This window comes from Anguilla rostrata, chromosome 7 (genome assembly GCF_018555375.3).
Source record: "Anguilla rostrata isolate EN2019 chromosome 7, ASM1855537v3, whole genome shotgun sequence".
Lineage (NCBI taxonomy): Eukaryota > Metazoa > Chordata > Actinopteri > Anguilliformes > Anguillidae > Anguilla > Anguilla rostrata.
Genome location: NC_057939.1, coordinates 42,014,438 through 42,039,593, shown reverse-complemented (window position 1 = coordinate 42,039,593; position 25,156 = coordinate 42,014,438). Strand labels below are relative to the sequence as shown.

The following is a 25,156-nucleotide window of genomic DNA, read 5'->3' as shown; positions in this document are numbered from 1 at the left end:
GTAATTATTTCTATGGCTAGGTGTTTGTCACAGAAGTCGCAGGTGTCACAGATGACATTATTTTTGTCTATTTTATGACAGCCTCCTGAATTTCACTGTTCTGAGTGCTCTTCCCATAGCTATGGTAAAGCTGTCAGTGACAACTGGTGCTCAAAGACTCAAACCTCAAAACATGTACCACATATAACTTTGAAGAAATAAAAGCAGCAATTGCTTGGCAGCAATATTCAATCAATGAAAATTAATATTTTTTTAAAAATCACCTGTTTGATGATCCCTTGGTCGGAAAGTTGAAATACAGTGATTCCTCTTGCAAAGATCTCTCAGTGCATCTTTGAAGGCTATACCTGTGCCTCAATCTTGCTTGTGCCTTGATTTACGCCTGGTCTTTGTCTTTAGGGGCGGAGAAATTCCACGCAAAAATCGACCCTCGTTAATTTTGCGTAAATTCTATTGACTACATAATCAGCCACACTTGCAATATCTCTGCCAGTTTTTTGCATGACCCTCCCTTAAACGCATATGCGTTAAGGAGAGAAGTGAGCCTTGCGATGACTCACGTGGCTGGCATGCATACTGCACTTACAGCCTCCTGCACCTCTTAGATACATAAGAGGGGGCGGAATGCGTCATATCCACATCTGAAAATAGTCGCAAAAGGCTTCGTAAACCTGGCCCTGAGCATCAGTCAGAATGATATTTTGGCCTCATTTCACAGGAGAAATTAGAATTAATTGGATCACATTTTGCTCTTTCTAATTTCTTTCTTTCTTGCACTGGAGGAAATTATTAATTCATGTCTCTGGTTCCTTTGGACATCTGATCGTAATTTATATTCATGGAAAACACTGTTATACTGTTCAAACTGCGATATAATCTCAACTAGCCCAGCAGCAAGCAACACGCTTCTGCTGAAAACAGGAACTCACAAGTGCTGCCGTGACATTCTCTTGCTAAAGAGGAAGCAGGAACGTGACATTACCGTGACTGTATTTCAGAGATGTAAATGCAGAAAATAGGGAAGAAGAAGTTGTTTACAGTTATAGCTATCTTGTAATTTTGAAATGCATAATTCATGCTAATAACTAAGTTTACTCTGAAGCAGCATTCTTTAAGACAGGTTCAATGATCTGAGGAGGAAACAGATGGATAGCAGGGCTCTATACCTTAGTTTTGTAGGAGTAACAGCTAGATAAAAATAAAAAAAGGACTGCTATCCAGGACACATCTTCATTATGAGAGATAAAACTCAAAATGCTTCCTCACTGGTTCAATCCATTGTGAGTTTAGATTCCTGCTTTCTCCCACAAGGGTACAGAACTTTTCTGCAGTACCTGTAAAATTCTCCTGAGCAGCTCAATCCAAGAGTTCAGCAGAGCAACACATAACTGGCTTCAGTCCAGGAAGTAACTGCATTCAGAACTTCCCAACTCGAGGCTAGTGTGCCTTCTCCTGAGGATGAATGCTGCTGTTTACATGCAACATCTTTACAATTGTGACTGGACGTTCACCGCCAAGAAAAAAAATTCTTCTGTTTTCTTATGATTAAGGCAAAGGTGGCCAATACAATGTTGTATTTTAATAATAAAGCAAACACTTTTTTTTACAAGCAAGTGTCACGCCTTTCATTTTAAATGAAGTTATCAATGAAAGAATAAATAAACAATAAATACATGAGTATAGAACACATACATCCTGGGGTTTCATATCATCTGACCAACAGTGTTTTTTGTTGATTATACCTTAAGCATATACAGCTGCACTAGCATACATCAGCTACAACCATGTATTCAACCTTCATGAGAAAATTAAGCCTGGGGAACGTGTTTGGTTTAACGTTCCAAGCACGTATCAATCAGCCTTCTAAGCCATTGATTGGTGTGTGCTTAGCATGCTCATGTAAAGCCTTCCCACTGGGTGTTCTTTATCGATAACGTGTCGACTCCTTCCAGAAGCCCTAGACATTTATTTTTACTTTTTATCTATTTAAATTCCAATCGGTTGTACGGGTTAGATTACACTTTCAAAGTAAACTTTATGGGGCAGGGGACCAGGAAACAAGCTGTCGCGCTGCACTTTATCACCTGCTTTGCAAGAATTTTTCATATGCAATGTGGTCATGCCACTGTAAACACAGTCACCATGTTCCAAGGTAGGGAGAGCTCAGATAGTTCAGTGGGCCTGGTGAATTCAGGTCACATCTTTGCCACTCCATTTCTCCCAACTGATCTCAGATCAGCCATCGGCATGAGAGCACCACAAGGTACACACAAAGTGCAGAGCAGACATCAGGAGACTACAGATACTGTGTCTGCAGAATGAATAAATAAAATAGGGACAGCAGTAGCAATAACAGCAAAGATGATTACAGGAACTGTTTGGAAGCAGACATTTATAAGTCAAATTGCAGAAGGTAACACAGGTCAGCACCCTGTAGAACCCGAAAGGTGTTTCAGCGCTTGTTTAGCATACCTGAATAGGCGTACTGCACCAGTGCCCACAATGCATCTGGGTCCACGCTCTCCATCTTCACCTCCTCCTGCTTGGCCTCCCTGACGTCACTGGTGAACATGGCGGCAAAGTAATCCGACACCGAGGACAGGACCAGTCTGGGCGAGGGAGCGATGGACAGGGTGAGAACGGATAAAGAACAAAGAAAAAAGATGAAACGACAGAGACTTAACCCTTTTAAGAGAAGGTTATTTGGAATGTTTTTTCAACATTTTAAGTCAGTGTTCTAGAAGAATTGTTACATCAGCATTAGAATCTTCAGTTAAGGACATTCTAATCACAACTTTGCTCTTATTTCTGGACAAAAGAAATGTTTTCATCTTGGCCATCTCGCTCACAGGTTTGATTTGATACTCAACTAACGGAGGCTAAAACGCACATTTCTATAATGAATCAATTCCAGCTGAATAAAAAGCACTGAACATCTTCTTGCCAGATGACACATTCAGAGGCACAGGCTATACAGAAACTCAATTAAAGTGCTCTCCGAGAATCGGTTAAACTTCTCATTTATGGCACTAAAAGTAAAATGTTGCCGTGGAGACACACTTACATAGAAATTCAGCGGATGACTAATTAGACCATTGAAAAGGGTTTTAAATAAATGAGTCCCTTTTCGCATATTTCAGGGATTCAGGCATCTGTTAGCATTTTGTGAAATGGGGAAATGACCCATGGTATAGGGTCACAGTGATTAATCAGGACGGACAACTGTAGTTACACACCAAAAGGAATGCTTAGAGTCTTCCGGAAGGTGCTCACGATTTTGCTAGAGGGACGTTACATTTTCCACAACAGATACCGCCGTCTGTCGCATTTGAACAATTATTCTTTGGCAACTAAATCAGCTGGATAAGGGCCTCAGCCAAAGGAATGAAGGACAATAAAATAGCATTACTTTCATTTCCTGTCGTCAAATCCCTGAAATTCACACTGTCGATCCCCATGTTTCCTTTCAGCCTCCCAGAGCGGCATCTTCGGTGAGTGCAATTTATAAAACACTTCACACCAATTCACTGAAGTGTGCAGGGGAATGAATTCAAAGGAGTTCGCAGATGACATCTCCCCTAGCCCTCCCCTAAATCTCCCCCTAGCCCTCTTCTTACTGCCGGGCTGTCATCCAATGAATCACTGAGAATAATACTGCAGTTTAAATATTGACACAGATAGTACGTCGCCTATCTGGAACCCCCTTTAGTTCCTCCTGATGTCTTCGCTTCATGCGCTCCAAAGCAACAGTCAGAGCTCCTCAGGGAGCTCACCTTTGTTCTCTCAGGGCTTTTAAGCGCAAGTAGCGAAAGGAAATCATTCTGCAATGCACACGACCTGTGGTTTGGTCTGAGTGTCTGAGCGTGTGAGTGCGTGTGTATTCGTGTGTCAGTGGTAGTGGTGGTGCTGGTGGTGTGTGTGTGTGTGTGTGTCTGAGTGTGTGTACATCGGCAGTAGTGGCGGTTTGTGTGTCTGTGTGTGTGTCGGTAGTGGTGGTGGTGAGTGAGTGTGTGTTTGTGTGTATGTGTGTGTGTTGTGAGTGTCTGTGTTTATGTCAGTGTGTGTGTCGGTGGTTGTGATGTGTGTGTGTGTGTGTGTGTGTATGTGTGCGTGTGCATGTGTGTGAACGCACTGGAGGTGATGGTTGCACACACACATGCACACACACAGACACACACACACCCACACACACACACACACATCCCCAACCTCTTCATCGCACTGGAATTTAATTAATGTAACCTAGTCACATTGTCATAATTAAATGTATTTCATTAGAGCTGTACAAAGGTAATACTACCACATTAAATACAATTAATTAAGAAGCAATGAGGTTCCGAGGGGCAATTCATCATAATGTCAGCTCTTTTGGTTTCAGGCTCTGGTTCCTTATCTTATAAATACTTGGTTCTCTCTGCCTGTGTTTGCATCTCACTTTCTCACACACACCCATCAATACAACAAATGGCACGGAAGCAGTATCTACTTTCACATGCACGCACGTACAGATAAACTCAGCCCATGAAGCAATGCCTGTGAGAATGCCTCATTATTTCCAAACGAGGTTCATCCCCCCCGTCACTTAATTAATTGGGTTACTAATGAGGCTCTGGGATTTTCTGGAACTTTTGACTGTTGATTCTGTCTGTCTATATATCTGCCCTGCGCAGGAAACGAGAGCTCTTTTAATCTGATTTGTTAAATACGAGACGGTCCAGGGACACAGGAGGCATGCCACCCACACAGACCTGGGTCAAATGCGTATTTGTTTTGGATTCTGGATTTTTCTGCTCTCTACTAATCTTGCCTGGTGTAACTGAGCCTGCCAATATGAACAGAAGGCGGGGTTTGCACTTTTTTGAGAGTATTTCATTGGTTCCAATGCACCGGACAAGATCAGTAAAGCGTAGAAAAGTATTCGAATCCAAAACAAATACGTATTTGGTCTGCAGCCAAACGGATCTCGGATCATTTCAGGCGCTCGATCTGTCTGTCGTGCTGACATCTTGTCAGGTTTAACGAGCGGTTGTGTCCTTGTGTAATCTAGGTATGAGCTGCGAGTGAAGGATTATTCTGTACTAAAGATAAACTTGATGGAGTGACTGTGGCTGTTCAGCCTGACTGTACTGATCTTTCTCTATTTTTTTTCTCTATTCTGTTCACGGTTGTGGCTTTTGTTGTGAAATATATTCATATAGAAAAAAGAGCTACAGCAAAAGCCATTCCTGGAAGAAGTGGAGCCTTGCTAGAACTGGGTTGGAAGGCCACATGTGTCTGCCTTATAACATCCATAGACTAATGAGATGAGTCCTTTTGATTGACATCTCCAGAGCTGGCTCACATTGACATCTCAGATGTAATGCCTTGGATTTTTCAAGTTGCTCTTGGCTGTCCTTGAAATCTTTATTAGAATATGTGTACATAATTATAATATGAATTACCAGTAATTTTACATTTGATTTAAATAAATAAATACATTTAGCAGGTGCAGTAATACATTTAGCAGTATTAGCATTGCTACTACTACTACTGCTAATAATAATAATAATAATAATAATAATAATAATAATAATTAAAGCCGCTTGCACCCCCTATGGAGCGATTTTTAACCCTCCTACTATGTTCAAATTAACTAACAACTTTTATGTTTGGGGCCAATTTGACCCCAGCAATGTAAACCTGCAGAAAATAACTGTAACTGAAAGTGTTACTGAAGTTTCTCTCTCAGCTACTTTAGGCCTTTCTATTGACCATCTTAATAGCCCAGTAAATAAAACATGACTCCCCCCATCCTCCCCTTATACATCAAGTATTGATTTTATATGACTATTGCGAAATATGCAATGACTGTACAATCTCATTCATTGACCTAAAATGGAAAACAAGGTATGTTTTGGTGTTTGCAGGGCTTTATGTTGGTATTCAGTGCTCATTGAAAAAGAAAAATAACATTTGGAAAGAAACACACCTTTTATTATCAAGCGTAGTAACATTTTATGTTCAGGGTCAATTTGACCCCAGGAGAAAATATTAAAAATGTCAAACATTTCAAATGTTTAGGTTCAGAAAACACTTCAGAACATCAATAAGTAACATATGACAGTTATTCAATAATGATGAAACACCAATAAAAAGTAAATTAATCACCAGAATTGTGTTTTGATAAAAAATGAACATAACAGCTCAACTAGGTACCCGTGGTTATCAATTCTTCATTCAGACGAGATAGGTGCAAGTTTGTCACGCTCCTGTCGACTCTGCCTTGTTTCCCTGTCATCAAAGCGTATAATGTGGGAGAAAACATGAAATGTCTCCAGAGACATTGTGGCTGGAAAAATTGCCCTACCAGTGTCAGCATTCTAAAGGCTTGCTGTTGCTTCACCTGTTGACTTGTACACTCCTGCCAAAATAAGCAACCCATTATAGGATTGCTAGTGTCACATCTAGCTCTTTCCAATTGTCACCATACACACGCCTCCCCTCTTAGTTTGTCATCTCAAGAATATTCTTTTGCATTGATGGCGTTATGAAAAGTTCAAATGCAGACTTTATGTCTTGTACATGACTGCTAGCATATCTGGTGGGACCTGGAACCATTTTGATGACATTAGCAGCACTAAGCCTACCCTGTCTTTCAACTGGGGATCCGAACCATAGTAGTTCTCCATTTTTGGAAGTGAACATGACAGTTCGTGGTGGTTGAGAGATGACAGGGGTGTTTCTTGGGGGTTGAGAGATGGCAGGAGGGTTTCTTGGTGGTTGAGAGATGACAGGATGGTTTATTGGTGGTTGAGAAACAAAAGGAGTGCGAGAATGTGGTATCTCAAAGGTTTCATTCTCATCATCAGAGGAGGATGCCACATAGTCAGGGTCCTCCTCAACATTATCCTCAGTCTCAGACATATCCTCATCTAAATCACTTTCACCCTCGAGATCTGTGACAGAACCTCAGTAGCAGAAAATATACACCTCTGTCTGGTGGTCATTGTCAAAATCTTTAGTTGAGGCACAAATGCAAAGAGAAATGGTTTAGAGGGCTGTGTGTGCAGCCCTTATTATAAGTTTGCCCCGCCCCCATGTTGCGAGAATGATTAGAGATCTCGTGGGAACCATGTTTTCTTCTCACACACACGCATGCTCTCTCTCTCTCTCTCTCTCTCTCTCTCTCGCTTCCTCTCTCTCACACACACACACACACACAAATTAATGTGAAAGTGCCCTCAGCCAACATAACAAAAACAAGATCAAAATGATGGTTTTATATAACAATAGAGTTTGGGGTCAAAATGACCCCAACAACACCGATGCGTACAACATGTGTACAGGACATTGAAAATAATTTTTTCAGTTAATTTCATGTTTTCCATGTTTTCCCCATAAAGTTAAGAAAAGTCATGAAATATCTAGCTGAAAAAAGTATGGTAACCATATTTTTAGAGACAGTAAACATTGAATGGGGTCAATTTGACCCCAAAACATAATAGGAGGGTTAAATGGTTTTGTCCTCATGATCATATACCTTCACCCAACATATCTACTGCATCGCCATGGATGTCTCCTAGCCGCTAGGCGTAAAGGCCTTTACTATGTCGTAACACTAAAGGCTGTTTTACACTTCTGCATAGTACACGTAAAAATGGGTCTGTGTAGTGGTTGTGCGCAATGTGCGGCATGTGCAACTGTTGCAGACCATGGCCGCGTTGAAGACGCAGACCTCCTCAAGAAATTAAAAGTGCGTAGTTAGTAATCAGTGCCGGTATACGCCATAAAGAAGATGATTGGTTGACAGGTTATAACAGTTGTTTCACAAAACCGATAGGCAACGTTAAATATGCGACTAGAAGCGCTTTTGTCAGGTGAATGTCTTCGTTGCAACAAGTTACATCTAGCTGAGCATTTTTGAGGTCATTGGTGCAGTATTTAGTAGGTTTGGAAATATGAATGAAGGTGTTGTCTTTTGAACTATAACGGTCAGTAACAAAATCTAATTACGTGGCCTGCGCAACCTGTGCAATATGCCACACATGTATAAATGATCTGGCCCTTCGCGAGTGCCGCACACAACGGAAACTATGCAGACTACGCAAAACAGCATTTAGATGGTCCGGCGTGTATGTAGAGCTGCAGCGCTTCCATGCCGCAACAGAAATAGGCATCAGACACCTATTCCAATCCATTGCTCAGCTTAGCAGAGAATGCACATTTCAGAGCGCCTCAGCGACAGATAGAATAATAACACATAAATACACATTTCAAATAATAAATATAGCATTGAGAAAAAACAAAACAAAAGACGAAATATCAACTCGCGACCTGCGTGCTGCGCGCAGAACAGCCTACCGTATTATTTATTTAGACATTGGCAGATAAGAAAATTTTGGTTACGCTGACCTATGAAACGTTATTCCAAAAGCAAAATCAGACATGTAATACATCGTTAGAAAGCTTATACTCTCACCTACTGAATAAATGAATTGTCAATCAAGCCAAATTGCACTAAAAAGGGCGACAATGCAGAAAGCAACAGGTGTGGTATTACGCACAGCTATTTTTGAAGGTAGCCTACCCAGGCATCACAAATGCGTGTATATTTCAAACGGATTGTCCAAGACAATATATGACCACTCAGTCTCAAAAGCGACATCTCTATGCGTAAAACCAGTGGTAAGATTGTATATTTATTCAATGTTTAGTCCCAGATATTGACTGTAGAATGACATGGTATAACTTTTAAAAACTTTGTCTCATTTATTTCGTTATTCAGTGAGCAGCGTTTTCACTGCTGTATTGGCATATTTTAGGGCTAATGTCGGGTTTATCTTGTAGCTATGAAATACGATTTCTCTCAGCATAAAACACTATCAATAAATTGGTTTAGCTATTTCTCAGCATAATGACAGATTCAAAGCCTAAACGAGCTCACCCGATATTGTCTTCAAATGGATCCATGCCAAAGAAAAGTAATGATTCATCCTCTTAAAAAGCTTTTACTAACAAACTTTTAGTAGCAAAAAACGAAATATCAACTCGCCATCCCTGCTACCTGCGTAGCTATTGCGCTCAGAGTACCGTATTATTTATTTAGACATTGGCAGGCTACAGCATAAATTGTGTCTTTTGTTTATATTCAATATTAGTAATTGCAGCGAGAAACTGCAGCTGTAGACACAAGATGGTTTGTTATGTTATGGTAGCAACGGAACAAAGCGGACTGTATGTGTATGACCGTCATTGTTTTATTATACCAGCGTTTTTTCGCACGTTTGCACAGAAACTAAAATACTATCAATAAAATGGTTTAGCTATTTCTCAGCATAATGACAGATTCAAAGACTAAACAAACTCACCCGATACTGTCTTCAAATGGATCTATGCCAAAGAAAAGTAATTATTCATCCTCTCAAAAAGCTTTTACTAACAAACTTTTAGTAGCCTGGCATGCACTCTCGCTGGCACTGTCTTCCATTGCTTCCCCGACGTTCAGACCCCCCCCTCATTGATAAAAACTAGACCCTACGTTATCGGATTACTTGCATCGCCATGGATGTCTTCTAGCCGCTTGCCGTGAAGAAGTTTACTAGATATCGTAACACTTTAGATGTGGAGCTACAGCTGTTCCGCACCCCAACTAATAAAAAAGTCCAAATGGCGGACATAGGTGGTCCCAATTGCAATGTTGTAGAGCACATTCAGATGCATCGGTCGATGAAGTTTTGTGTTGATCTGACTTATGGTGTGGGAGTTATGACCTTTTAAACATGACCCTTTGTTATAGCGCCACCTTCTGGCCGACATAGGTGATTTCTAGTGTCTGAGTAGTGGTGGGCCATAGGAACCCACCTACCAAATTTGGTTGCTCTAGGACTTATGGTTGCCGAGCCTCAGACACTTTTAGTGGAGAAAAATAATAAGAATAATAATAATCCTAACAGATACAATAGGGTTCCACCGGCTTTGCTGCTTGGACCCCTAATAAAGAGAGTGTTAAAATGGCAGACAGGGAGACTCACTGTTGTCAAAGACTCTTTTGAATGATTACAGATGTACATTTATCCATTTATCTGCTGTAAGGAGTCAGTGCACTGCTGTTGGCTGCTTAAAGAGCAATAGCCATAATACAGTCCAATGTGTCATTTTGTTTTAAGCGGCCCTTCCACAGATTTTTCCGTTTCCTGGAAGACGCACGCATGGCGAGGGTGGGCGCGCATCGCACAGGGGAAAGTGGGTCACGGCGGCCCCTCCTCCTCCTCCTCCTCGGCGTACCGGCGCTGGCCCGGTCCCCCGCTCCAACGCCAGCGCGTCTTCCGGCTCTTTTCGAGCCGGCTCGGCGGCCCCACGCTCCCAGGTCGATCTGGCGACGGGCTTCTAAAAGGTCAGCGGGGCGGGGCTTCGCACAAAGAGCCTCCGCGTCTCAGGCGGACCGCCGATCGGCTCGCGACATCAAAAGGAAATCCATAAAACCCCCCAAGCGAGCCTTTATAAAGTCCTTCAGAGGGCCGGCTCTGCCCAGGGTCTTACCGCTGACCCCGCTCGGGCTGCTCAGCGTCTTTATGCCCGGCCTTCGTTTTCCCATTGTTAATCCGGTCCTTCCGTTCGCCCCTTATCTTTATTTTCACGCCGCCAGTCGCGAGCGGTTCGCCGCACGCCGCTGAAGATCTTTGAATGCATCTCCGGCTCCCCTCCGAGGGTGGGTTGCTGGAAAATGCGATTTCGGAACAGACTCACCGAAGCTCGCGCTGAATTTCAAGTAAAAAAAAAAAAAACTTTTCGAATCTCTATTTATTAAATATGACTTTTTGTGGAAGTTGTGTTGCTGATAAGTTTTCTGCTTTCTCTCACAGAAATGTTTTTGGATATAGATTTTTACTTAGTTATTCGACATTCGGGCAAACTCAGAAATACAGCTCCCTCATTAGAATGTCTAGATGTTGTTTCCTTTGTATAATGTCACAGAGAGCCGAGTCAGTGACACAAAGGGATTTCGTTTTTCCAATAATTATAGAAACGAGTGCACAGTGAGTTAGACCAATAGGGGCAAACAAACAACATAGAACACAAAGAGGTGTTTGGTATTATCGAGGGATGGCTCTTGCCTGTCAAAGACTGTCATCTCAATCTAGATCCTTTCTTTGTCTTTTCCTTGCACTTTGTTTCTTTGGTCTCCTCTCATGTGTAATGACGGTGCCCACCCTATTGTTATTCCTAACAAAAGTCTAGAATTATTTTTGGTGCCTCCAGTATTTTAAAAGCCAGCACAGTATCTGATTGAAACAACAGTGAAAATAAAGACAAGGGACTGTCTCCTTCATGTTTCTCTCTCTCTCTCTCTCTCTCTCTCTCTTATCCATTCCTTTTTGCCTATCATACAATTCGGAACAGCTGCAGCATGTGAAAATCTATAAATGTGAGTTCCGTTTACTAACAAATCTCTCTCTCTCGCTTCCTCTTTTTCTCTCCCTCTGCCTCACTCTCACTCTCCATCTCCACCCATTTCGCTTTGTCTATCGTACAAGGTCCAGGACCTTCAAGTGAACTGGCGAGGGTGAGCGCATCTGTCGGGTCAGAGCATCTCTCTCTGAGTCCTCGTGCCAACGCTGTTGCTCTGGAACCCCCCCCCCCCCCGGGGTGGGAGATCATTACATTACATTACAGGCATTTAGCAGACGCTCTTATCCAGAGCAACTATTTTACATTGTATCCATTTATACAGCTGGGTATATACTGAAGCAATGCAGGTTAAGTACCTTGCTGAAGGGTACAACGGTAGTGTCCTTACCCGGGAATCGAACCTACGACCTTTCGGTTACAAGTCTAGTTCCTTACCCACTGTGCTACACTCCGTCTCCACTCGCTCCAGATCATGCACCGAGGTGTCCTCCTAACCCATCACTCAAAAACAGGAGCGCTTACTCCTCAGTCCTCTGATTTATTCATTTACCGCGACACACAGGGTCAGAACCGCGGTGCTTACAACTGAGGTGCTTACCGCAAGGTGATCTCGAGGCCGCCGCCGGCTAGCCAAAGCAGAACTGTGCGTCCTGTTTGAGACACCACATCCAGATAAAAGCACCAAAGTATCTGCTAAATGACTAAATACAAAACAATACTAGATGTATGCGAGATAAGTCCGTTGAGCCAGGCAGCAGGTAGTTTGGGGTTTCAAAAGATGTGAAATATTACAAACCACTGTGAAACCACTTCTCAAGGTGTGTCATGGATCAATTTTGCTCCTGTCTTTAATAGAATTGTTTACTTGTAGTTCAAGCTTCTTTAAATATCACTCAGAACCACAGACTGAATTGTTATTGATAAGCCTCTGACACCAGCATAGACAATAGACTGATAATTCTGTATAGGCTTAGAATTGATCTTCTTTATGAGCCTAATAATTCACAAGAATGACATTTTGGGCCAGTGACAGAGGAACATAAATAATGCACGAGTGTTGATCGGCTTGCTCAAACAAGCTCAAAGCATTTTCTGCAAAACGAACCGAGGAAGATTTCCGCACAGGTTCTCCTAAGGACGAAGCCGTTCGCTAGCACAAAAGGTATTTCACGAGCAGCTCGAACGCGCGGCGCGAATACGGGAACAAGCAGCGGCGGACATGCGGCCGCTCGATTGCACGCAATCGCGTCGCATTTCTCTCAAGCTGTCTTGTCCCCATCCAGCCGACAGCAGTTGCAGAACGGCAGTGAACACAGCTTGGTGCAGCTCTGTTGGGCCGAGGGGGCAGGGGGAAACGTTATCATAGCAACACGTGTAAATCAAAGCGGCTCAGCGGGGTGGGGGGGGGGGGGGGGGGGTTGGGGGGGGGGCGTGGGAGGGAAGGGGGAGGCGGGTCGCTTCGGCTTTTCAGAAAGCGGAGGCGGCGATGATTGATGCAGACTGGGCGGGTGCGTGGGTAAGCTACGGTTCTTTTTTTTAACCCTGTAATTGTGACATCATAAATATGTGATTAGAATGTTCTTAACTGGACATTCTAATGCTGATGTAACAATTGCTACTGGTGACTGGAAGCAAGAGAGTCTCTTTGGCTCACTTTGACCAGCCGGTCATACAAGGTATTGAGTGTGTAAGGAACTACACTGGCATAGTCCCCTGAAACACCACAGAAGAAACACAAACATGCTCTGTCTTGTCTGTCTGTACAGTGCTGACATCATCTAAATCCAAAGATAATTATAAAAGGCTTACCACGTATCTCTCTATTATAATATGTCAAAAGAGCTTAACATACTTTCTCACACTTGCTCATTGCTATCTCTCCCTCCCACTCTAGCCCACTCATCCGGTGTCTATCTCCCTCTCCTTCCCTGCCTCGCTTATTTTCTCTCCCTCTATCTCTCACTCGCCCTGTCCCCTTTTCTTTTCCTCACTCTCTGTTCGATTACACTTCCAGCTGAGCTGAAAATAGGCCCTGTCACTTTGCATCAGACGCCTCAGACTTGCCCCCTATGAGGATGTATGGGGGGGAGCCCCGCTCAAGTCCAATTCCTGCAGCAGATGCTGCTTTCAGGAGAGCCTGTGCGACGCGGTGCGCACTCTCAACCTAGCGTTCTTTCGGCGTGGGACCAAAGAGCCAGAGTTGGAGAGCGGGGTGGGCGTGGCAAGGAGACAGACAGCCTCCTTTCCGTCTCTGCCTGAGGGTTGTGGGCGGGGTCCACGCAGGGGTCACACGGGGGCGAGTCCTCGTCTGGTTTACAAGAGGCCACGGCGTAGCCGCTGGTTTAACATATGCCACCCTCTACAGTCCTGAGTGCGCTGCGGATAGTGGGCGTGGGCTGCATCCGTAATTTAGGGGACAGAGTCTTCCTCTGTTTACCACCACCCTTCTCCCTCCACCCCCCCACCCACGGAGCCAGACACAGGGCTTAATTACGGAAGTGCAGGTGGTGGGTTGATTTGTAACCAGAGTACACAGCTCTGGCGCTGAAGAGGGTCTCGGGGTATTGGCCAGAAAGCTCACGGCTGCTCCTTCATCCTCAGATCTTTATCGCAAACAGCAGGAGGCAAGTAAGGAGACCGCTTCAGCGCAGAGATACAGGGCACAGTACACAGACTCACGCCCGAAAGCAAACAGACGTGTGTGCGCGCGTGTGTGTGTGTGCTTTATGCGTCTGTGTATGTTTATGTGTGTGTGTCGGTGCATGTGTGTGTGTGTGTGCATGTGTGTGTGTGCATATGTTGTGCGTGTATGCTTGTGTGTGCGTATGTGTGTATGTGCCTGTGTGTACTGTATGTATGTTTGTATGTATGTGTGTTTGTGCGTGTGTCCGTGCATGTGCATGTGTATGTTTGTGTATGTATGTATGTGTCCATGTGTGTGTACTTGTGTGTACTGTATGTGTGCAGGTATGTATGTGTTTGGGTATGTGTGTATGCATGTATGTATGTGTATGTTTGTGCGTGCTTCTCACCTGTGTGCGGGGATCCTGCGCTCCCCAGCCAGCAGCACCACGTCGCACAGCTGCTTGTGTCTCAGGTAGCTCTCCATCTTGTGGAAGGTGTGCTCAGCGTGGCTCAGGGCCTGGAAGAGCTCCTCGGGCCCGCAGGGCTCCATGGTGTGGCATGAGGATATGGTCTGAGTGCTGTTCGAGGTCCTACAGGCGGAGATAACAAACACACTTAAGACAAACCCAACCTGCAGTATTCACTTTCTGGAAAACAGTACAGTACATTCATACAGTGTACCGTTCATTCATTAACGAATAATATTATCACTCTCGCTTTTATTTCTTAAAATCTCATCTCATCAAAATCGCATCAGTGTAGGGAGATTAGTTTTATTACTCTTGCAATACTAGATATTACACAGTGTTAATTCAACATTCATAGATAACATTTGGTCCCACATTCCAGAGTGGGATCAAACGTTATCTATAAAGAGTTGAATTAACACTGTTGGAGTTGAATTGACACTGGACATTTCACTGTGTATCTACTCCAAAGAGCTGGAAAGAAGGGGGATCAAAACAGAAAATTAAAGGCACTGGTGGCTTCCTCCAAAATTATTCTAAACTGTTAATGGTAATTCATTAATTGCCACCCTGTGATTGGATGAAATCCTTGATCCACATCAGAGGTAGTCAACTCCAATATTTTAAAGAATTCATTAAAAAAAAAAATCATGTTAAAATATTTTAAGCAACCAAAAATACTATGTTTCATAATAACATCCGGAAGCATATCAACAATAAATTACAATAAAAAAAGACCACAAGTTGTTTAACAAAGCAAAAAATAACAGCAAACCCGGGCATCTTTAAGATTCCACAGCGTGAGACACCCAATCACATCTCAGACCTAGACAAGCATGACTCACCTTTAAACATGATGATGATGACAAAGCCTATGATTAAAGCCATGCATTTAATGGGCTATTGACTAAACTATGTATTTAATGTGCTATTGATTAAACAATGTATGCAATGGGCAATTGCATGACTCGTGACAAGGAGTCACAATAGGCGTGTGGGCAACTGCATCGAAGGAATTTGCATGCTTCAGCTGCTCTGTCCTCTGTGGGGGGGTGCGGACGATGTTAGAGACGGTGAACGTGAACACTGGGTGGCAGAGTAGTACGATGGTTAGGGAACTGGTCTCGTGAGCAAAAGGTCACAGGTTCGATTCCCGGGTAAGCAATACTACCGTTGTTCCTTTGAGCACGCGACTTAACCTGCGTCGCTTCAGTATATATCTAGCCGTATAAATGTAAATGCTACGTTCAAAGCAGTTGTCTAAGTCGCACTGGATAACAGCGCCTGCTAAACGCCTGCAAAGTGAAGACGGCGCGTTTGTTTGCGTGTCTGTCAGGCGCTCGGGGGCACAGTTTGATTTCAAACGCTCAATTTCAATCCGGCGAAGTGCGACCCCTCCAGCTACGCCGACCGACGCCCCGTTCTCAGTTCGTCTGAACTCTCAGAGTGTCGCCTCTCTCCCCTCCTGGCGATCGCGTCCCGTCCCCGGGACTCCGTTTCGTTCAGGAGCGGCGGCGCGTCGGATGCCGGCAGAGAGCTCGGGGCTCGGGGTCCCGGCTGACGAACCCGGACGAGGAACCTGTTTCAAGAGCGTCGGCGTTTCCCGTGAGAGCGTCTGGAATGGCTCCGTTTACTTGGCTGAGGTTTCACCCAGGAGCCAGGGAGTCCGCTGCAATCTGCCTCCAGCGCAGTAAGAACTGCAGAGCGAAAAGAAGCAGCAGCTGGCTGCATCCATTTTAGAAGATGCACATGCATGCATGCATGCATACGGCCTCCTGAATACATGAGAACGTAGTCCCTCGATTAAGGAAGGAATTCCATTCGCTAAAGCAATAGCCTGTGGTGCAATCACTGCAATAGTGCAGAATCGATCGCTAACCATGACACTTGCTGTTGGGACTCCATTGGGAAAAGAAGGCGCAACTGGTAGCAGTGGCACCCAGGGAGGGACACATTCAGTCGGCAGGGTTTACCCTGCCTCACTACAACAGAGATCGCCTTGAGGTGACCTACCAGCTGCAGTCTTCAGTGCAATAACTGAGTGACTCAGCACAACTGCAGAATCAAAAAGAATAGTGGGTGGTAGCTTTGCACTTTGAAGCATGAGCATGTGCCGGTCTTCGCCCTGCCGAATCAACAACAGATGCTGCAGCAATGGGATGAGCCTGCAGATCACGCTGAGCAGTCCATATTTAGAGGGGAGAAAAAATAGAAACCTAAAATTTGTTCAGAATGTGAAGAAAAGCACTGGAGCTTCTGTGTGCTTCTGACACACTTGAAACGCAATGTAAAAGAAATTAGCATAAATTTTGTCTGCGGACAAGATGCAACTACCGCGGATGAAGCATTTAAAGGTTTAGCGAGGCCACAACACATTTTTCTCAGTTTCAGAGGACCTGGTGATAAGCTGCTTGGGAGAAGAGCTTTATTCCCTTCCATGCTAATGATCTACCACCCACAGATGTGCTAATTCGCCTGCATATGTGTAGCCCGCCACTGTAATACAAGGATTTGGGCGGTCCGTGATGCTACAATGAAGGTCCCATGGAGCTCTGCCTGTGGCACGACAGTACAGGTAAGATGGATGCTGTCAGTGCTCAGGTGACACTAGCAGTGCTGTCCAAGGTCCTGAAATATAAACGTGAGCGCTCGCTGTCCGTGGTCCTGCAGAGTCTCCAGTTTTTACAGCTTTGGCTGGGGAACCGCATCACGGGCACTGACCTACCCTGCACCGCGTAGGTTCATTTACCGCCGATGCATTATTCATCATCCACATACTGGTCTATTTCACCCTTCAGAGGACATGATAGGCATTCAATATGAAGTGCCGCTCCGAAAATAAATATACAACGAAAGCGTGCGTTTCCGTCGATAGGTCGGTGTCAATAAGCACACGGCGGCTTGTTTGAGCAACCGAAGGAATGCGCAATAACTCGTGTGGAATTAAACCCCTGCGAGATTAAAACCGGTAATTTTCAGACACTGTGCGGTTTGAGTCGCGCGCTGCTGCTGTTAATGAATTGTACCCAAAAGTTACAGCTCACACCTTTGGGCTGGATTCTCAGCGCACTTCACACGTAACAGATTGCAACATTAAAACCGCTGACGTGTTGTTATGACGCGATATCAAACACATCAATCAGAAATGTCGGGTGTAGCAATTGGCAGTGGTTCTATAGCCCCTCTCACAAAACCTGGACTTAAGTTCTTAAGTTTCCCTCGCTTCCCGGAATGCAGATCCTTCTCCTTAAATCCCGTTCCTCGCTTCAGGAGGCCTCTTATATCCCTTATTAACTTGTCATCTCGCTGGCTCGCTGCCTTAAACGCAATCTTTTTTCTCCCCCCCGATGCTGCGCATGTTCCATCTCTTAACAAGCATCACAAGCAGATCTACCGCCTGTGAATGCGAATGTCTTTTTTTTTTCTTCCGCGCAAACCAGGGAGACGAGCCCTTCTCCAATTCGGCATCGCCATTTCTCGGCCAACACGAAACATTCTCGCAGCGTTGCTGCGACGTAGCGTAACATTGCCAAAACCTTCCAGTAACAATGTGAGAACATTTTGTGTTGGCTGGGTTTTGGCCAGGCGATGCTTTTCCCAAAGAGTTGTTTTTCCTCTTACTGAACCAAGCTTTTTCTTATTTATTTGTTTATTTTATTCCTGGTCTCAAATGGTCAGAATTAGGAGGCTCCTGTACAGCTCTTTCTGCTTCCAAGACATGTTCAACCTCATCTTCCAAGCAATTATTTACAAGCCTCGGGGTGTTTAACTCCTTTTTTTATGTTTTCACACACCCCCTGCAGATAGCATGTCTACATGGCCGGCGTCAGTTTATCTCGAGTCTCTCTCTCCTCCTCTCTCTGTTATGAAAAGCGGTTGCGTTGCGCCGTGTGCTTCGAGAAGGGGGGGCGAGCACACGGGCCGGCGAAACACAACAGGAGGAGCCTCTCTTTGAAGTGTGCGCCACGTGCCCGTCCTGGTTAATTGGAGCCGCCGGCAGCTCCGGGGAGGGGGGGGGACAGCGGGCGGACTTTCAGGCCCCTGCTTGTTATCTGCGCGTGGGTGCCGGGACGTTACCGCCAATCCCGCGGCAAAAAAACGCAGCGCCTGCGTTCGCTTCTCACTTTCGCTCGGCCAAATTTTTAAATCGGGCGGAATTCAGCAAGTGCGAGCTAACCGCACGCGCCGTGAAACGTTCGGCGGTAAATAAACTCTCCCGACTGGACTCATATGAACTCTTGTTAGTGTTGAATTGACACTGGAGATTTTTTGCTGGGCGGGAGGTGGCGCTAGGAGAGAGGGGCGATTCGGTCAGGGCACGCGCGGGCACAGACGCAAGCGCGCGCAGAGTACAGCCGGCTCACCGATGCACGCGCGCGCTGGCGTTTTCTCTAGCGCGTGAGAATCCGTTCCTCCCGATCCCGCGACTCGACTTCAAACGAGAGCCGGAGCAGGGAGACGGGCTCGCTCGCAGCTCGCTCGAGCGCAGCTTCGGCTGTGTGGCTATCAAAGGCTGTAAGCAGCGCAGGCTTCTCGTGGAAAAGGGCAGCAGTACACGCACGTGTACACACACACGCACGCACTCAAACACACACACACATGCGCACACACAGACACACACACACACATACACGCACACACACATACACGCACACACACACATATATATATGTATACTGCAATAATAATATATTAATAAAATACATACACACAGTATCAGATCTTTCTAGTGTCATTAGTCAACTTTGGCAGTAACAAAAAATATCTGTACACATCGCATTATCTGTGCATTTCCAAGTAGGGTATTCAGGTCCGGATATAGCCTATCCCTAACATGTGATAAGGGCATTGTAAAAGTTTGCCTAAACATTTTGCTAATAATATGCCCCACCCAAACATGTTACTAAGGTGTTTTTTGGCAGATAGATAGGCATGAGTCTGATTGGCATTGGCCTTCCTTAGGTGCACAAGCGTTGGTTTTCTTCACCGCAAAACGTTTGTTTGCGATTCAACTGAAGAGGTGTCGAGGCACAGCTGAATTATTGAAACTTACCCCAGAAAATGAACTCAACACATGCCAGATATCCCCAGTTGCTCACTGCTGATATGTAAACAGTCTGTGCTATCTATCTGGGAAAGAGTGCGCTTTTGAGAGGACTTTCTTGCAATGCTATTTTAAGCAGGATAAATACACACCTACTTCCACTTGGCTCCTCTGGGCTTGGAGCCAACCCATCAGCGCTGTTCCAAGAATAAAAGCAACATTCCAAAAATATTATTCTGTATAAAATATTCTGTCTTAAATAATGACTGTAACGTTGTTCATGTTCATGAAATAAACATGTACATAATCTCAGCAACCAAAAGATGCGGAATAGAAAATCCTTCCGGAAAACGGTGTAGTGTATAATGGACTGTGTAATGTATAAAACAAAAGCCTTGTCTGTCTGAAAATGAGGGCATTTATTATGAAAAAAAAATAATGTGTCATGACTGGCAGAGAGAAGATTCTGTAGTCATTAGTTATAGATGATCTCTGATAGAACACTCAGCTGGGAAAGTTCTGCAGTTAACTTCCACTGTTTCCACTGAAGTTCTAGCGCCGGGCCAATGGAACTGCAGGAAAGATGTAGATGACTGGAGCACTGTGGAAGCACAGCACTGTGCTTGCTGCTGAGCCTTCATTCAGGGGTCCTTTCATTCACACTAACTGCCCTGAGAGGCAGTTATATGGGGAACAGGTTTCGGTCACATTCCACACGGAGGCTAATGACGTCCCCTCTGGGAACGTGCTTCAATCCACTGCTTTTCCTTCAGCCGGCTGCGTTGTGGGACCCGTGGCCGGGATTGGCCTGGGACCCGTCCTGTCTGGACCGCCACCAAAACTAAAGACAGACCGCCCCACATTATAGCGGCGAACCGAGACTGCGGTAATAGATCTCTGAATGAAAAGAGCACTCCAATCATTGCGGTGCCTTGTGAACAGGCGCAATAGAACTACAGTATAGTGTGAGATCAGGGTATTCTGATTGAACAACGCAATGTACGCTAACAAAAAAACCGGGGCTACAATCAATTGCCATGTGCACTGCAGAATATCAGGAGACCCTATTGCCCTCTGCAGTTGTACTAATGTATTTTTTTAAAAACCTACTACAGATTATCAAATATATATTGATTGTGTTTATGATTGGGCATTGCAGATACTGTGTGAACGGGTGCACAGTGAAGGATCTCAAACACTGATCCTCTGTAATTCCACACCCATGTATGAAAACAGCCTGTGCCTCAGCCCGGTTCGGTTAGCACTAGCAGCAACAGCGCTGTGGCACCATTACTGCAATATACTGACACCCATATGGCAGTAGAGGCGGTGTTTAGAGCGGATAGCCACATTAGAAGGAATGTAGCTCCTGTTAAGTTCAAGGAAGATAAATGAGCCTTATAGAGATATACCAGAGCTTTGGCCTTGTTTGGACCGCACAGATTACAGTTCGATGGGCAGAAGGGATGCGATGAATGATGACTGTTGTTTTTCAGTGAAGACAATTTCAGTGATGATATATTATTCATTTGCCGGCAACACTACAGCACGCATAACAGAGGAGAGCAAAAGGAAGCCAAATCTTGCGTGATGACTGACCGTTCAGATCACCATTTCAGCTAAAAATTACTATAGCTGGCAATACACGAGCGAGACACTCACTGCCAATGAGTCTACAAGAGTGGAGTTCAATATGAAACGATGGAATTACTCACTGAAGATTCCCCATAGACGTCCAATGAAACACATTTCGTGCATGCCACTATTCACTACAACAATTTCCTTGTTTCTATTAAGGTGCATGATGGGTACTGTTCAGGGAACTAATTTATTTCTGTGCCATTATAGTAACTGAATATGAATTTTCCACCCTGTGATAACTACTGCGAATAACTGCACTGCAAATCTGCCGGTTCTAGCACAATGTAAACTGAACACGAACAGACTACTGAATTCCCAGCCAGGCAAGTGCTATTGTGCATTAAAAGATACCAATTTGGTGACAATATAAGCATAGGTGCTCACGCCTTTGTGCAGCTAGCTTGGGCAGACCTGTAAGTCACAGCAGTGGTGCAAAGAACTGGTCAGAGTGCCCAGCGAATGCCAAGCCATCACACAACGGGCAGAGCAGGTGGAAAACTACAGTTCCATATGGCAGAGTACCAGGGGATTCAGCTCTGAATTCTGTTAGAACCCTGTTGCCTGGAGGACAGTGTATAGCCAAAAATGTTCTTGGGGAAAATCCTACTGTACAGACTGAAGACGTGTATCCTAAAAGCTCAACTCCGTACACCTTCATGGATATGGGCGTACGCTAAGCATTTTGCTAACAGTGATGACTGCAGAGGGGAAAGGGCAACTAAGAAGGCACCGGGTCCCATTACAGATCTCATTTAAGCACTGGATCATATTTGACACAAATACATTATTAGGGTCTATGAGGACCTTCTTTCTTTTTTTTTTTTGAACGACAGCGTCCATACTCTACTCCATCATGTTTTATTTCATATGGATTTGTCATTTTGTGTATCAGTCATTTATATCAATAATAATAATAATAATAATAATAATAATAATAAGAAGAAGAAGAAGAAGAATATTGTTGTTGCTGTTATCGTTGTTATTGTTACTATTAAAACTGTCTACGCCAGCACCTGGCTGAAATGACCCAATTTTCCTCAGGACAAAAGACCTATTGAATGCACACGACCGCTCTTGTTAGCGTGAAATTCCTTCACTACAAACAGAAATATTAATGGAGTGGAAAACACAGGACGGTTGCCAGTGTAGCACGATTTTATGGAGAAGTCCTTAGTGCTCCTACAGCACCGCTGCTCGTCTTCCCACCCCTCTCACGAACCTGGCGACATGCTGTATTCAGGATACGATAGGTCAGGATACAATATCATATGCCTACTCCAGTTAAATTGTAACCGTATCGAATTTACGATAGCGATTTTATCACGCAAGCTTAGAAGAAAAAATACATGAATGAGGAAGGGGAATTCATGAGCACGCCCAAGTGCATGCATTTTCGAAACCGCATGGTGCTTCTGGTGAATTTACATGTAAATGTTCGTCATCTCAACGTTATCACAGCGCGTACAGGGATAAGAAACTCTAAGAAATTATCTCCAGGATGAACCAGACATATATTTAAAGAAAGCAGAGCTGTAATGAAACAAGCATAGTTATCAGAAGAAAAAAACGTTAACCTTATGCGAACAGTCTGTAGTGCTCAGTTGGCCACATATGGATGATTCTAATGCGTAACAATAGGACGGCTGCAACTGTGCTTGCTGGATTCTCAACAGCTGGATACAGACCCTAACCGACAGAAATACCAACCAATAATGTCCCACGTAAAATGCGGGGCGAAAACGCATGCAAAATAGCCTTGTGTTGTAGGGTCTTTAAATTTAAATGTTTGTAACTTTTGAATTCCGGATATTATTCACCAAGACATAAATTGATACAACGCCGACCTCCAACTGCATTGACACGAGGAATAAATTTAATTTAAATATGCTTTAGAGGGCTTTAAACGGCCAGTCTCGTCAGTCATCGAGGCGTGTTGCGTCAAATTTCCCGTGATCATTTTTAAGAGTAAAGCAAGTAGCCTATATTACGCCAACTGTCGAAGCATATTTACGGTAGCAAAGTATTTGCGGGCAGTGCAGCTGAACAATAATGAATCTCACCAACCGTGACTCCAGTGGGCTAGTAGTATCTGAGTTCTTACGCACATCTGGCAGGACTTTGTATTTCCAGCGTATCGCTTTTTGTGGTATAGGCTACTACCAGTACTACTGCTCCGACACAGACTGTGAAGGAGTACGAACCAATGACACTTTAGGCACGCTAAAAGGCCATCAACGGAACCCCAGTGCTGCTCACTGAACTAAACCTAGCTAAACAATTATACGCTTATGGAAGAACACTACAGTGAGTGTTCCCGTAATTCAACGCCACAACCAAAGTTGTAATAACAAAGTGTTTAGCAATTTCCTGTATAATGTAAATGAGCAAGCAATCCTTCATTCCCAAAAAAGTTTCAAGACAACACCGCGATACCCAAGCTCCGTCTTTTCTTCTATATCGCGTCTGGAAAAATAAATCTAGGCTATACCCTGACGTACCAAAGACTTTAAAAATATATTCTATTGAATACCTGCAGGAGCTGGAATCTGAATCAATATTGTTGTTGTCCTCTTCACTTCCACCGGTTTCCTCTGCTTCTGCCTCCGGAGGATGCTGCTGGGACTCCGGGCAACCTTCGTTTGCTAACTCCTGGACGGGAACCTCCGGGGGTGGGGAGGCGACCCAGGGCAGGGGTGGTGGGCTCCGACAGTCCTGATGGCTAAAAGAGCGGCGGCAACCAGAAGCACTGGCGGCTAAAGCCACCGAATTACTTGACGAGTCCAAAAACTTTCTATTATCACTGCTGTTGCTGCAGGAACCGCCACTATTATTACTACTGCTACCGCTACCGCTACTGCTAAGGTTGTTGGAGCTGCTGGCACCCCCGCTCATGGAGGAGTTTTCCGCTGAATTTCCCGTACTCCTCCCGCTAAAGAAGTCGCCCAGTGGCTGGCTGTGGGGCGGTGGAGACGTCGGGTGACCGAACCACCTCCATCGAATTCGTAAAATCTGCTTCACGTCAAACTCCTTCCTGGAACCAGACATTCCCCTTCTCCACTCCAGCAAAGAAAGCAAAGAGGCCCGTGATCGCCTTGGCAACGACACACCAACTGCACTCGGCACCACGCTCGCAGAGGTAGCGAATGAGAGAGTATAGAAGAGAGGAGGCTCCTTTCTACAGCCTCCTGAACGCAGCACGCAGTCACTGCTCGCTCTCCTCCGACTCGCTCTGATGAAGTGCGCTTCACCCAATTCGCACAGACACCCCGGCACACACACACATTAACGGCGCCCTGCACATTCCCAGATAGTATCAACTTAAATAATTATTTACAAACATCCACCCACCAGCTTGCTGTTATACATAAGCTTCAAGAAAAAAAAATCATCTATTTGACGGATGTTTCATAATAGTGAGGAAATTAGCGTTGAACAGTTGACAGCTTTCTAAGATACTTTTGGTTTTATATAAAATCGCGCTCATAACAACCACCGTATAGAAGTAAAGTGTGCAGAAGATGGAGGTAGGCTACTGGCACGTAATGCGTGATTGACGGGTGCAGCATCCCTGAGCGACCGCGCCATTTAACCCTTTAATTACAATTAGATGTCTCGTTTTAGAGCCACACAAGATTTCATGGTTCATAGGTTGAATACCGCTAACTGACAGATGCGATCCATGGACAGTTATCGGTGTAGGTTCAGGTTCTATGATGTACAGTAACAACAAACAATAGAAATAGAAACAAAATAAAAATGATTAAAGTAAACGAATCTTGGAATACATTATTGCCACTAACGGAGCACGATGTTCAAGCACGTGAGTAGTAAAGATGCTAGTCGCGAATAAGTCGGTTGAGTGAGACAGATATGTCAGTCCCCTTTAAATAATCACACCTTGATAAGATAAATTAAATAACAACGGGCATGAACTATTTCAAATGGGTAATATGTTATATGATGTAACCTCAATGTCAGGAGATGGTTAGGA

At 44.5% G+C, this 25,156-nt stretch overlaps 1 protein-coding gene across 4 annotated transcripts in view; it reads right to left on the bottom strand.

Moving 5' to 3' along the window:
• The window catches only part of LOC135259717 (kelch-like protein 5), a 49,265-nt gene extending 24,758 nt beyond the window's left edge, over positions 1–24,507 (bottom strand). The window contains exons 1-3 of one of the 4 annotated variants that reach the window (XM_064344365.1): positions 23,696–24,507; positions 14,421–14,603; positions 2,473–2,609 (exon numbers count right to left, since the gene is read on the bottom strand). In XM_064344365.1, the coding sequence (XP_064200435.1) occupies positions 2,473–2,609; positions 14,421–14,603; positions 23,696–24,210 (835 nt within the window). In that variant the 5' untranslated portion in view covers positions 24,211–24,507. Of the gene's footprint in view, positions 1–2,472; positions 2,610–14,420; positions 14,604–23,225; positions 23,660–23,695 lie in introns of those variants that run through there. The other 3 variants (XM_064344367.1, XM_064344368.1, XM_064344369.1) reach the window with 3 other exon arrangements.
• Between the last annotated feature and the right edge of the window lie 649 nt (positions 24,508–25,156).